Here is a 15533-nt window from a genome sequence, read left to right as displayed (position 1 = left end):
AAATAAGATAACAGCTACATAAATACCAAAAGCAATTGATAATGTTTAGTAAATGCATGAGGTTATTTTTCTCAGCACATTTTCGTTATAAAATTAATTTTTTTTACATGAAGCATCATCCTCAATGTTAAGGAAGGATGCTGAGAGAGAGAAAACGGTCATGTCTGAATTCGGACAAGTCAGGTCTTTCCCACCCTATTCCCAGGATCAGTCACTATCTTCAGGTGCTGACATCTTCAATCAAGGCAAAGCCTCCCGAACCAGCAGATGATGCACAACAGTCTGATGCTGTGTGGTTTTCAACTTGGAAACCCACTACTGCGCCCTACTGCCTATTCTTATTTCTCTCATCTTAAGTCTTCCCGTTGCTTTTAGACAAGGTCAGCAAAATTTAAACGAATTTAAACTAAAATAGATTTTAAATGATTGGCTTTGAAAGACAAATTCAAAATCAATCTCAAGTCACTGAATCCCAAGTGTCCTTGGATGAGGCCATAAATCAAGGCATCACAACTATGGTCCTTGAGTGGTTAACTACCTATGTGCTTCTAAGACACTGGCATGCTCACTTTCAATGTGCGACGTACCTAGCACTTTATAAAAGGATGAAGTTCTACTATAAATGAAGGAAATCATACCTTCTCATCTTAAAAAAAAACAAAAAACAAACAGCTCTTAGTCTTCCTAGACTATACACCTATTTCCGGTGTATGTACAAGACTATCCGTTCACATACATACATACATTTCATGTATGCCTCCAACAGACTAGCAGAGACCACAGCCTTGTAAAAAAAACAAAACAAAACCTTTTGTTTTCCGCTGCCATCAACATAAATCATCCTATTAACCATAGGTTTCTAGAATTTTCCTTTGAAAGATGAAGTCTTTTTCCATGGACCATCCCTAGTAGAAACTGAATACAGTTTAAGAAATATAAGCGTATTATGATCCTCATTATCAGCACACCAAAGGGAATGTATGAACTCCAGTACCCCTGAATCAGCCTCTGGTTCCTCTTCACCCACTCAAAACCTCAAAGGGGGAAACCAACCAAGCAGCCAACAGTGAACAGGCTTGCAAATATGTTTGCAGGAACCTGTCCTTCATGAGCCTATGCAAACCCACCTTACGAGACCAGAAAGCTTTAAAGAAAATTGAGCTGACATAGGTTACCTAAGCATTTTACCAGAACAATTTAAAACCATCACACTTGCTAACACAATGCCCTTTATTAATGGTATTTGTTTTTAGAAACAAAGAAGTAAAAATCATTTAGTCCCAATGACAGTTTCACCTTTACTTTACAGAACACGTTCATTGGAACTCAGATAAATTCATTTTTAAAAAACACATCTGATTTAATTATACAATTCCAGTCATGGTGGAATAATCTCACGATATTAAAAAAAAAAAAAAACTACCAAAAAAAAAAAAAAAAACACTAAAAAACCTCAAATCATCCAGAGATTTCTGCAACAGCTTCTGTATGCTCTGAATTGAGCTTGCTTGTTCTATGGTTGCTAGTGTCTAACAGTAAACAGCCCCAGTGCATTTATTGGCAATTGCTGCTGAAGGTCACACATCAGCAGTGAGCCTAAATTCCAGGAAAAAAAGAAGCTCTTATGTAACTGCCGCCTGAATGTTGGCAGGTGCCCAACCCAGCAGTTCACAGCAATGTAAAAAAGTAGGACACCTCCACCCTGGGTTGGACGTCATGAGAACGCCCCCTGAAGGTGAAATTTAATAATTCTTGTGTTTCTCTTCTCTTCTCCCCCACCCCCCCGCCCCACCCCAAGTGAATCGTACAAAATTCTCCGTTGGTGGCATCCTTTGCTTGCAGAAGCAGCTCAAAGTGGGGTAAGCTGAGGGCTGACGTTAGCGGGCTGCAGCCACCCTGAACAAGTGGGCATGCCACTCTAGCTCTTCTGTTGTGATGCAGGAAGCCCAAGCTGGCACAGGTGGCTCTGCAGATTCCATGGGTCCAAGTGACAGTGATTACATGGGGATCACATCTTGAATACGAAGAAACGCAGCATGTTCCACTGAGCTATAGCACATACTTATCTAAAAACACTGTTTCCTTTCATAGACACATACGCGAAAATGAGGTGGATTACTGTTCTGCCCACGCCTCCACCTCAAGTTGGAGTATTTGATCGCAATCATCTGGTCAGTTAGCACAGCACTTTACACTTTAGAAAGGTGACTTACACGATCACCTGCTGGTGCTACCCACTTGTTGCTACCTGACCTAAGCTCTTACAAGACCTCCCTGCTCAGGTAGACGTTTCCCAAACTCTATGTTCTCATGAGTCCGTGTACTTCTTCATGCTAGCAATTCTCATAGTTGACAGTTGTCACTGAACATTAATTTTAACCACTGCCCGTCTCCCCCACAGGACTGTGTACTTCAGAAGGGCAGACGCTGTGCTTATGTGAGGGCATCACCATATTCATATCCCCTTGCACTGTGCCTGGAATGTAACGGGCACTCAAATGTTACTCATATAACTCAGTGTTGTTGGCATCATTAGTGTCCATTGAAAGCCAAGAATGGGTAGACAAGAGAACTTTCTGAGGGTGATGGAAATCTCTACTACCTTGAAGTGTGTGTATACATATATAACAATTCATCAAACTATAAACTTTGAGTGAGCTGAAGGAACCCAAGTATGGTGTTTCCTTTTCTCCTTCACCCAATCTATACCCTTCAACCAACACCCCAAGGAAAAGGTAAAATCAGGGGGATGAAGACTGTGCCTGTTTATTTGCCAGAAAGAAAGAAAGAAAGTAAAAAAGAAAGAAAAGAAAGAAAGAAAAGGGAAAGAAAGAAAAAAGGAATGAGAAAAGAAAAGGAAGGAAGAAACCTTCTCTTTTCTTAGTTTCAAATGAAATTTTGTTCCACAAGACAGCTGGGAAGGCCCCATACCATGCCCTTTCCTTGCAGGGACTCCATGACTCTGACCTCATTTCACCCTGTTTTCTCAGAGCACTGACAGAGACACAGAGGCGCTGTGTTGGTTTTTTTTGTTTTGTTTTTTGTTTTTTCTTTTTTGTTTTTACGAGTCGTTCATAGCACATCTCCTTCTTTGAGATGCCCAAGTGGCCTCTATCATCAAAGGGCAGTGGCCCTTCCCCAGTCAGGGTATCATGAGATTACCACATATGTCTTACACTATTCCGGGGGCGATTCCCCACCATGTTTAGAATGGAACAGTGGTTTCCAAGTTAGGTGTGATGCCTTGTCTGTATCCTGGGCCAGCATGAACTCTCTCATTAAGCTTCTGTAGAACTCCAGCTGTGTGCTGCAGGCTTCCACCAGCACACACTGACAAAAGGCTGGGTAGAGTAGAAGCTGCAGGAGCAGTGGTGGTTTCCAGAACAGCCATTGATGATAAAGGCCAATCAGACATCTCTGCTTAGAGGACCAGATCCAACAGCCTGAGGGACTGGGGACAGAGTGTTGGTGTCCCAGGGCTCTGACGGTTGCCAGGGGTAACAACGAAGAGGGGATCCACAGTTGCTTCCTCAGGGAATTTTCAAAGAATCCAAGCGGCTGCCAGAACATTCTTCTTTTATAAACAGACAGTATTCTATTTCCTAGAGTATAATTATAAACACACCTGCTCCAACTGTGGAATCTTTCCATAAGCAAGCAATAAACTCCCAGCCAGGATACCCAAGTCCTATCTTGAGCAAGCAAACACATCAAATGATTACTATGGTGCAAAACAGTATATTAATAACATTGCAGACTCCGGTGAAGGAAGATCTTCTTTTCTGACTTCATTTGTACTTAAGCAAGTAGAAATACAACTTCAGTATTTAAGAGTAAGAGTTCAAATCAGTGAGGCATTTATAATACCAGGTAGAAAGACGAGTAACAAAAGGTGCTGACATGCTAAGTCGGCATTAGGTATTTTTCAGGGACACACCAGGAAGAGAATAAACCAGACAGGAAATGGCAAAAATATCTATGGGTAAAGTTATTAATTAACCCACCACACAGCCTTTTGTTTTTCTCCCCTTCTATTCATCCTAGAGGGTATGGCCTCCTCCTGGGTTCATGTGGGATTAATATAAGGAAAAGTCTCTGCTTACAGAGTTTACTGTGGCAGAGCAGCAAATACACCAGGTGAGGAGCTGAGGCGGCAGTGTGCTAGCCTCCATTTAGCCTATCTGGCTGTGCGAGCTAAGTCCAGTCACTTAACCTCTCTGAGCTCCATTCCTGCAGGAACACAGTGAAATTCATCATCACTTGCTTTAAGTCTATAATTCAAACTCTCCCTACATACATCTGAAACATCTCTTAATATTTTTGAAACGATGGTAGTGGATATTAGAATAGACAACATATTCTATCTGGTAGCTCTATCCTACCCAAAAATAAGGAGTTAATTAGCCTGTCAAAAGAAATAATAGAAATAATAGGTATCTAAAAAAGTAGGCCAGGTAAGTGATTTTTAAAAGTCTAATACAATTATTTTCCAGGGCGCTCAATTTGCCAAGTAATTAAACTCTTTCATTTATATACTTTAATTCCCCAAATTAATACATCTAGTACCATTTACCAAATGTTTATTGCAACCTAAATATACTGCAGGAAATGCTGAAAATATTCACCAAACAAAAAATATTTCAGAGATCCCCAAATCCCAAACAAAATGACTACTCATTGGTCCCCAGGATAATTCTGGGTAAGTAAAACTAATTTGATACTTAAGTATAGAAACCATCAGATGACAATTATATTTCTTGACCTTTAGGTATTTTTCCAAGATGTAAAGCCGTGGTAATAATACATTCCTAATCCCATTTCAAGTCTGTAGCTGGAAAGTCTCAATGTGTATTTTGGAATTCACAATGCACTTTGGCAAAAATTTTTAGGACCCCCTCACACTCAATACCTTCCAACATGGGGACCAAGAAAATAGTGTTGTTTTTTTTTCTCCTTTTACTACTTTCAAACTATATGAATGCAGTTATTTCTTTTTGTATTGGTGCTTTATGTGCAGATAGAAAAGCTCTTTATGAATATCAACACTGAGTTTAGGAATAGGTTAATAACCAGCATCAACCACAAATTCGGTTGAGATTCTAAACAGTGAATGACGGAAATCTTATCACAGTTTAGAAAATCTTTATCTAGACTCAGATGGGATCTCCAAGGACAAATGGCAAACAAACTCATGGGAAATGCTAACACAGACACAAAGGACTCAACTCACGCCCAGAAGGCACACTACACAAAAGTCAGATACTAGACACTGCAAAGACTAAGGAACAGACCACAGTGTTCACTGGAAGGATGTCATGGAAACATCACCATGGGACATTTAAAAAAAAAAATGAAATTAGGACCTCAGCATTATCCAATTCATCAATGGAAATTAGCTGGAAAAGAAAAAAAGGGGGAGAAAAAGAAGGAAACGTTAGGAAACAAGAGCAAGCGAAGCATTAGAAACTGCGTCAGCGTGTTCTTAGCGCTGAGTTCCCCACGGTGGAGCACTGTTACATGGTGACCCTCCGAAGGGGTGCAGGCACCGGGGGCACTAACGACCACAGCTCACAGTGACATCTGCTCTCAACCCCACCGCTCAGGAACAGACGGGCAGGATGCTGCCCCACCGTGTTCACATGCCAGGGAGCAAACCTGGCAGGTCACTTAACTAAGAGCTCAGAGGCGCACCTTCCCTCTCCCCTGCACAGGTGAAAACTTGCACTGAGCTGGGAGCAAGGGCAAACTGCCCAATCAAGAACCACAATCTTTCAGAAGAGGATGGGAAAGAGGAGAGCCAAAGACTACAGGTGACCAACTCAGCTAAGGATAAAATTCATTCTTTCCATTCATTTTACCATTCAGGGGGGATCTGAGGCCTAAACTGCATTTGGGCTAAATCAGAACCAGGTTCAATTTCAGCAAATATGAAATGATGTAGGGGCAGGCCAGCCGACATATCCTAAGACTAGAAGCCCCATATCCTGGTTACTATTATTAAAAAAGAAATGTTTTCCCCCAAAGATGATTAGAGCCAACGCAAGTGATATTAGTTAATAAGTAAGTGACTTATTAGCATCAGGTTCAAGAAAAAGAAAACAACTAGAGCATTAATCACAATTGTGCTTAAGGGGGGAGATGACCCTCGAGTTATTTATATTATGGTTCACTAATAATACATTTGCAAATTTAAGTTCCTATTAGAAATCCTGAAATACTTTATTCACCTAGACAAAAGAAGCATTAGTAAATTAACAGGTTCTGCCAATTAATATGAAATGAAAACCCTGACATTACTTGAGGTCAAAAACTCTCTGGTAGTAAAAGAGCTACTACTATCAGAAGACAAAAATTTTTTTAAATGTTTATTTATTGATTTTGAGAGAGTGAGGACAGTGAGGAGAGAGGGAGAGAGGGAGAGACGGAGGGAGGGAAGAGAGAATCCCAAGCAGGTTCCGTGTTGTCAGCACAGAGACCAACTTGGGGCTCAATCTCACAAACTGAGATCATGACCTGAGCCAAAATCAAGAGTCGGACGTTTAACCCTTTGAGCCACACAGGCACCTCAAGAAAACAGATTTTAAATAAATTCTGAGATACCCTTTCAAATTAATTCTTGGCCTCTGAATTTCTTTTCAAGCTCTTTGAACCTACAGTAGACTACAGAGGAGCCAGTATGTAACATACAACATATGTTCTAGGGGCATATGGGTCTAGGGGGCTTTTAGATGTTCTTTGAGTTAAAGAGAGATTCAGATTAAATTTTAGAGATGTTTAGCCATGGGAAGTTTTTTGTTGTTTTTTAAAATAAAGACATTGTTTAATTTGTGGATTAAAAGCAGAATTCAGTAGGCATTGCATACAAAGAGTGGTGGTAAAGTCTTGATATGATTTTAAAGTTTATTAATTTTGAATACACAGGATAGCAAGTCATTGTAGGCACCATACAAAAACATACTCCAACATTATTTTGGTTATCATTTTTGATATGTATTTTATATTTACCACTCTATGAGACAAATACTCATTGCTGGTCCTTAGCATTTTAGAGACATAATAAAGATGATTTTTTTTTATTCCTAAATGATCATGATTAAATCTTTTGACAATCTTCTAGCAGTCCTGAGCTTAGCATCATACGTGATAATTCTTGGACAGGCACTTCTCAGTGAGCTGACCAAGACAAGAGGACTGACCACTGACTACTCACCGATTGGATGCTTTCTTTTGGGACCTAAGCCAAACCACAGGTTTTGGATGACTCTGAGACAATCATAATTTGTAAAGCAAGATGGCATCAAGTGGAGACTGTTTTCATTAGGTGAGAAGTCAGAACTGAGCTGAAGATTAGATATTTAAGTCCTGCTACGTGCAGCAAAGTCAGGGTCACTGCCTCAGGTCACTTACATAATGATGTAACATAATTGAAACTTAAACTTGTGGGAGAACTTCAAATGGTGTCAATCACAAATGATACAGTGGAGAAGAGCGGGGACTCTGAAGTCACGGTGTTTGCCTCAGTTTGAATTCCTGGTTCCCCCATTATTAGCTGTGTGACCCTAGGCAAGTTTCTGAAACTTTCTGAGTCTAAGTTTTCTCCCCCAAGAATAGTTAATAACAATAATGATATTCCTGAGGCTGATCTGACAAATGGTAAGAGATGCTTAGTATAGTGGCTGGCACATAAGAAGTCAAAGAATGTTATTTTTATTTAAGACATACTTTAGGACACTAATGGGTACATATGGCATTAAAAAAATTTAAGTTGGTGTTACAGTGATTCTGTTATGTTTTAGCGTATCCAGTAATATATGGGTGGCAGTACTCAATGGCTTTCTTTTCAGACAAGTAGATCCATATAAGCACACCAATGTTTCAACGTTTTTTAACAGAATAATCATGATCTCATCTTTCATTTTTATCTGTGACCTTGATAATCCTAAATGTTGAATGAAAATGTAGAGATGAGGGCACCTTGGTGGCTTAGTCAGTTAAGCGTCCGACTTCGGCTCAGGTCATATCTCATGGTTCATGGGTTCAAGCCCCACGTGGGACTCTGTGCTGATGGCTCAGAGCCTGAAGCCTGTTTCAGATTCTGTTGCCTCCCTCTTTCTCTGCCCCTCCCCTACTCGTGCTCAGTCTCTGTCTCAACAATAAACATTTAAAAAATGTTTTTGAAAAATAAAAAAGAAAATGTAGAGATGAATAAAGGCATCTATTTCTCATGATCTTTAAGGATTATGGCTTAGAAGAAAACTTGGCCCACAAACATGGTGGAAACCAGGTTGGGGGTGGGAGGAAAGGACAGGGATTCAAGACCCTGGCTTTCAGTCTTGATCCTGTCACACATTAGCCATGTGACCTTGGGAGGTCACTTCAGCTCTCTGCTATGGCCTCCTTGTGTGTGGACGGAGGGCTGGACAAAGCAATGCCAGATCAGACTATGGCCATGAAGACTCAGGACAAGGCAGAGAGGCAGAACAATTCTGCACATCCCAGAAGGGTAGTAGTCATGGGACAAATTCCACTTAAGAGACAACTAATAGGAAAACTGGGCCAGGAAGACGGAAATGACTTCACACTTGCCCTTGTGCCCTGAGCATCCAGTCCAAAGAACACCTCATTTATTTTATCAACTAAAGCCAACTGGTTTGCCTGAGAAAGGTTAGTTCTTTGGCTCTGGGTTCCTTCCACCCTTGAAAGAGCTGGCCTGCCCCTACATCATGCATCTTTACTCAAATAGGGACAGCCAGCAAAACATCAAAACCATTTTCAACAGCCTTAATAAAATAGGACAAATTTAATACTCACTATTGGATCCGAAGAAACAGAAATAGTTTAACGTCCTCCCCCCACTCTTTTTAGTTCCATTAATGTGAAGGGTTAAGAAGCATTTTCCCACAAAGCATAGGGCCAGAAGCATTCTAAGTATGTACTATAGGCATTGAAACTGTTGACTACCATGGGTTTCTAGAATGTCTTCCTTGGTTGCATGGCATTTCCCACATTTGCCTGCAGTATTTTCACTTTCATAAAGGGGGATGACAGCCCCCAACCAGACTGGAAAGACATGCCATCTTTCCTTTAAGCCTCTCTGCCTGGGTGTGGCTAATTTCTTCACCAGCTGAAAAAAGAATGTGAGCCAGGGTCTAAGAAGCTCTTCTCAACTATTTACTTTTTCCTAACAACCTCCACCTACTGCCCTCTTAAATCCCCAGGCTTTAACATTTTCCATGAGCTTTATAACAGACAATTTTACAACATCTCAGATCCAGTATCTCCCGTGGTCTGTAATGATGTTCTCCCAGTTAGCACCAACAGGCAGGGAAAGCCAGTGGGGAAGCATACCTTCCACACAGCCCAAAGACCCTGACGTACTTGGCTGCCAAGCAACAGATTCGACTCCTAGATTTTCTACTTTCTATGGTATAAAAAAGAAAACTTCAGAGAAACGGAAATATAATCACAACTTGTAACATTTGTGGGAGTAGAGACACCAAGTTTACTATAAAAATCTCAGTCACAGAGATGAACAGATACTCTAAAGGAGAGAAAACTGGTCTCAACCTTTGAAAATCAAGTTTTATGCCCCCAAAGCTACAAATATATTCATAACTGGTTATGGCCCTTTTGGTGGATTCTATCTTATTATGAAGAGTGAATTTCTGTAACTGGAATTATATTTTTAAAAATTTCTTAAAGCTCACTCAAAGAAAAATAAAGATCTTGTGAAAAAAAATGCCGTTTGTTTGTCTGGTATTCTCTGCTGTTAGCTCCTTCCTATTCTTCTTTTTCTTTTTTTAGTGCAAGACCTACGTAGGTGCCTATACAGGTGTGTGTATGAACAGGACATCTCATCATTTCTCATCTGTACAATGTTTCTTCATGTCTATCATTTGTATTTATAAACTCTTTTCTAGCAGGTTTCCACCATCAAATTCCTGAGTTATAGATACTTATTTCCTAATTAGTCAACATTCATTCACCTTTTAATTTATGTATTTTTAAAACTTAGAGTGACATTTAAAAGCCAAGTAATCTGGAGACAGTGAAGAAATATATACTGCTAAAGGGCTTGTGTACTTTGCTGTTTTATGTTTCTTATCCAAAGATTTTCATATGTGAAATTGCTCTAATATTTATGTTCGATATTGCTTAGGTTAGAAATCAGGATCCCTGCAGGCCTCTATACTTGGAATAATACAGTTGTAACTATCCACTTTCAAAAAGAAGGCTGTGATTTAATTATTAAGGCTTCTTCACAGAGATTAATCAATGAGTTACTGGGTTTTTTGACAAATCAATGACATCAGTCGATTTACCAATTCAGAAAAAGCTGCTTAAGTGGCTTGAAGATAATTAGTGACCTATTACCTTCAAATGAAAACTGGTGAGATTTTAAACTGAGGCCCAGATTTTTTTTAGTAGGGGGGCAAAGGGTGGGGGACAATGAGATTGTTGTTTTTTCCCCACGTATTGGACCAAAATTGAAACTGTGAGGGTCTCTACACATCCTTACTCACTGCCGATGCCAAGAAGTATCCTGTCGCAGGGACTGCCCATTTCCCAATCTCAGCTAGAAATGGTGTGTTTGCCTGCCTTAATTCCAGTTAGAACTGGAGGGAGTTTCTTAGTACCCTGCAGGGATTGTGCAACATCTCCCCAGAAAGAAGTAAACCCACAGGTATGCTTAGCTGGATCCAAAACTCAGGAATGCACGCTGGGATACACAAGAGGTGTCTGCATTCCCGCTGGGAATGTAGATGAAAAGTCTTATTACTATTTCCCCGACATTAGATTCATTATGTAGCAAGCAGTCTATACAACAGCTAAGTATATGTGCCTTTTAAAAGAGAAGGAATATGATGTAGCTACTCTTAGTGACAAGATAATTAGCTTTAAAAAAGAAAGAAGTTAACCCCTCAGTCAATGCCTGAACTACGGTGTATTTCTAACCCACAACCCCATGTCAACTTCATTAGAAATACCCTGTTTTAACAAGAAAATAACATTCAGTACCTTTTCTCCATAGCCTCTATCTTTGGTCATCATTTCTCTGAGAGTCTGCAGGACCTTAATGCAGAGTTTCTCTTCATTCTCCTCTAGCAGCTGTTTAGTATGCTTTATTAACCTGAACGTGGTAGGAGGAAAACCATGCATTAGGTCCTTGAAAGCATATTTAAATAAGTAAGTAAGTAAGTAAATAAATAAATAAATAAACAAACTTCACAAGAAACTTATTGTAACTAGGCAGTAAATGAACAAATATTTACCAAGGACTCCCAGGTTAAACATGCTTGGCCATTCACTGTTGTGAGAACAGCCAGTTAGTGTCTCGACAGCGTCTCAATGGCGACACCTGCTGGTCAGTAACCGCAAAAGGGCTCAGAGGGCAGGAGTCTACCACACGTGATAGAAAGATTATAGGAAGAGAAGAAACAGGACAGAAGTCCACTCAAACTTGTTAGTTTATACACTAACAAGTTAGTTTATACACTTTATCCACTGAGGAGTGCCCATAGCACTGTTAAAATATAAAGTATAAAAAAACCTCATGAAGATGATCGTGAAGGCGAAAAAACACCGTTCCTTTACCCACAGTCTTGTCCCTTGAGCATCCCAGAAAAGTACGAAACTCAGAGGCACAGCCGACTCTCAAGTTAAACCAACTAAACTTAGTGGTAAAAATCAGATGAAGATTTTTGGTCATGGAACCTGTTGTTTAGGTAATGCACCAATGCAAAACCTAAGCAACTACAAAGGTGTTAGTTGCTTAACTAACTCCTTTGTGGGGTCCTGGGAGATCTGAGCTTTTTGAGGGCAGCAGGCTCACGACTTTTCTGCATCTGTACTGCAGCCCATGGTGGGCACTCTGTCAGTTCTTGTGGAGTGGAAGAAAAATGATGGGGTATGCAGGGAAAAGGAGAAACTCACCAAAACAAGTGTCGGGAAGAACAACCAAACCTACAAACTTACTTTGGAAAAGTCAGCACAGGACTCTAACACATGACCTTGTATGCATCAAAGTGAAAAGGCGAGCGTCTGCTTCTTCACGAGCAAGTGCTTCATCTGGTCAGCAGTGCTCTGCCCCGGACCACCCCAGAGCACAAGGCTGCTTACTTGCAAATGAAGCCACCGCTTTCGCACTTTCTTCTGGCATCTGTGTTCTCTGGGAAAAGTAGCTCAGGTCGGTGGAGCACATCCACGAGCACAGATAACTCTGCCTGGACCAGGGGCCTCAGACGGTCCTCCAGGGCGGAGACAATGTCCTGGAACAGATGGACAACTTTGGTGAGCAGCTCAGGCCAGGCTGACTACAGGAGAGGGAGAACATTCATATCTGACCTCAAAAATGACCACAAGCCAGGCTAGGTTAGAGTACCTTTAGTAACGTCTGGTATTTATCTCAAATTATTAAATGCTGCCCCAGAGGTATCCGAAGCATTAACCCCTGATGCAGAAAACAAGGGAAGAATAGCCCCACCAGCCCTTCTTTTTAGATGATCTTTAAACTACTCAAGGGATCATTCCACATATTTTAAAATATAATGCACAAAAGTACATTCAACCACATGGAAAAATGTCTACAATGAGTGTAAAAAAATGGTTAAACAATAGGATGGACTATATGATCTGATTTTGTATAGAAAATATCAACATCAAAGGATATATACCAAATATCATCAAAACATCACTCCTAGTTTTCTCTGGGTGGTGGGATTGCAGGTGATTCTGATTTTCTCCCACATATGAGTACTTGTAAGTATTGTCAAATTATTTCCAATGAGCATGAATTATTCATATAATAAAAAGTCATACAAAAATGAGAACACAAATGAATGAACATGCTGTATCAACATGCTAAATACATGTACCCTGATAGCATGATGGTCTTCAAATGCAAAACACATAGCTGTAGGAGAGGAAAACAGAGAGAAGTTGAAAGAGCAGCAAAACCAACACAACAAACACCATATAAAGGCAAATGGCAGAAAACAGATGAGAAATTATCTTCAAAAGATGCTAAAGTCATCTGGATGGCTCGGTAACTCAGAACTTAACTAGAAGCTGGCTAAGGCAGGTGCTTAACACATCATGTTGGACAGTATTAGGAGGGCCTAGTTAACCGAAGAGATTTGCATGGGAAAGGGCACTTGAAATGCATTCAACTCAACTGGAGATGTAAATTTCATAGGCAATGGTCATAAAGAATTGATTTATCTTTTACCCAAAAACTAAAACAGGTTTATATTATTTATTTTATATTTGACAAAATTTGTAATCACTCAATAATATTTAGGATGCAGACAGAATGCATGAATCAAATTACTTCTTGGGGGAGGCAATTTCTCCAGAAAAATTAAGAGTATACTGCAACACTCCTTAAATCATATGGATATTCACAGCATAGACAAAAAGAGGGTCGTTTTTGCAAAACTCTCCTAGCTTCTCCAACAGTTTGAAAGCTTCCCAAAGTTCTCTTCAGTAGTCACTGGTCCTAACTCTGGCAAATCTCTGTCTATAGCATTTTCAGGGGATTCAAGTAGCTTCTCAACATTCTATTCATAAAATCCTGCATCTTTTGCAAGGTTTGAACTTTACATTGCAATTGATTTGCATTGTATTGTCAAATGTTTAACAGTGAGCAATCGAGAAGAGACCAACAGACAAGGATGGCAAAGCAATGGGCAGGGAAAGATGCTGGTGTTAAGTGAGGGGGATGTCTCAATGGGGATTAATTGTATAAGCAGTCCACAGGTGAATGTTCTTACATTATAACTTTGGCTGTCCTAGGCAATCTTGTAACTACCAGGGATTCATTAGATAAATCATTAGATAATGAGGACCCTTTCAGCCACTAGCCAAGCATTACATGGGCATACAGATTTTATTTTACTTCTCAAGAATATGTATAATAAATTCAAGAAGAGCACAAAAAAACTGGTTTGGCCGTAGATAATTTATTTAGTTTGAACAGACAAAAAAGTACTATGCACTCAAACAATTCTGAATCTATAATACCCTTCCCCTTTAAAAACATAGTGGAGTCAGGAAACACTCTATTTGGAACCAAATTATCTTTAAGAACTGGGTCTGTCACGGTGGGGCTAAAATTGTCTCCTTGACCTAAGAAATGCTTCCTTTTCCCCCAGCTTCATGGGCTCCAGCCACACTAACCTTCCTTTGGTCTCTGAGTGCACCACACTTTTGTCCCGTATAATGTTCTTTTCACATGCTGTTTCCCTCCCTCCTATTTCTTCCTTCAAGCAAGTCACACATTCCTCTGATCTCAGTTCAAATGTCACTCCTCCAGCAATGCCTTCCTGGATCACCATTCCAGCTGTGGACACGATTAGGTTCCTTATCATCCTTCTGTAGCACTACTCACTTCTCTGCAACATGGTCTCTCCTGCCATTTTACTTTCACCTGTATGATTAGCTGACTCACGTACCTCCCTTCCAAAACTTGAGAATCTATCTAGGCAAAGATCATTTGTGAATCTAGGCAAAGATCATTTGTGGTTTTGCTCACCATTGTATCCCAGTGCCTAGCATGAGTGGGGCTGATGAATGAATCTTTAGGCGGGCTACATAAACCTCACAGAGATTCATGTTTTATCTAATCATCATTATTACAGTCATCACAGAAGTGACAGTAACAGTAATAATCATAACAGCACTGCCATTGATCAAGCGTTCACTACGTGCCAGGCTCTGTTCTATGTGGTTTATGTGTACGCAATTTTCCAAAGATGGCCACTGCAATATATCTTATCTTACATGTTCTTCTTACACCGTGTCACTGACATTCTTCCCATCAAATGCTGGTCTATATCCCCTTCCCTTGAACCTCAAATAGACACTTGTGACTGCCTTGACCAACAGAAATTGACAGACGTGATGCTATGTGATTCCTGAAACCATGTCATAAAGGCAATACAGCCTTCATTTGTCTCTCTCTAGAGATGCTGATCTTGGAATCCAGCCGCCATGTTGTGAGAAAGGTCAGACCACATGGGGAGACTACAGGTGGGTATTTCAGTTGACAACTCCAGCTGGGGTCCCAACATCTACTGCCAAACATGTGCAAGAGTTCAAGATGAGTCCAACCACAGCTGCCATCTGACCATTACTGCATTCAAAACCCTGAGCAACAGACACCTTATTGAGCCCAGTCAACCTCTAAACAGACTAAGAAAATGAAAAAATTGGTGTTATTCATTAGGCAGGCACAGATAACCGGAACATGTAATCAATGCTCGCGATCCTCACATTAACCCTGAGGTAGGTGTTATTATTATGCTATTTTACAAATGAGGAAACTGAGGCATAGAGAAATGAGGTAACCTTCCCAAAGATACACTATTTATAAGCAGTGGAATCAGGATTTGACCCGAGGCACTGGCCTGAGTTCATGCTTTTAACCATTCCAGCAGGCTCATTTGAAATGGCTGAGACTCTCCAACTATAGCCCATGCACTACCTGTGAGAGAATCACTTGAGTAAAGATATTAATGTTATGATTGAAGTTT

The 15533-nt window shown here is 40.3% G+C and overlaps 1 protein-coding gene across 3 annotated transcripts in view; it reads right to left on the bottom strand.

The window, feature by feature from the left end:
- Positions 1 to 15533, bottom strand: part of ITPR1 (inositol 1,4,5-trisphosphate receptor type 1) — a 331898-nt gene that overhangs the window by 114304 nt on the left and 202061 nt on the right. For all 3 annotated transcript variants that reach the window (XM_049640899.1, XM_049640900.1, XM_049640901.1), the window contains 2 exons: positions 12121 to 12269; positions 11020 to 11131 (listed from right to left, as the gene is read on the bottom strand). In XM_049640899.1, the coding sequence (XP_049496856.1) occupies positions 11020 to 11131; positions 12121 to 12269 (261 nt within the window). The remainder of the gene's footprint in view (positions 1 to 11019; positions 11132 to 12120; positions 12270 to 15533) is intronic.

Source organism: Panthera uncia, chromosome A2 (assembly GCF_023721935.1).
Source record: "Panthera uncia isolate 11264 chromosome A2, Puncia_PCG_1.0, whole genome shotgun sequence".
Classification (NCBI taxonomy): domain Eukaryota; kingdom Metazoa; phylum Chordata; class Mammalia; order Carnivora; family Felidae; genus Panthera; species Panthera uncia.
This window is presented reverse-complemented; position numbering and strand designations above follow the sequence as displayed.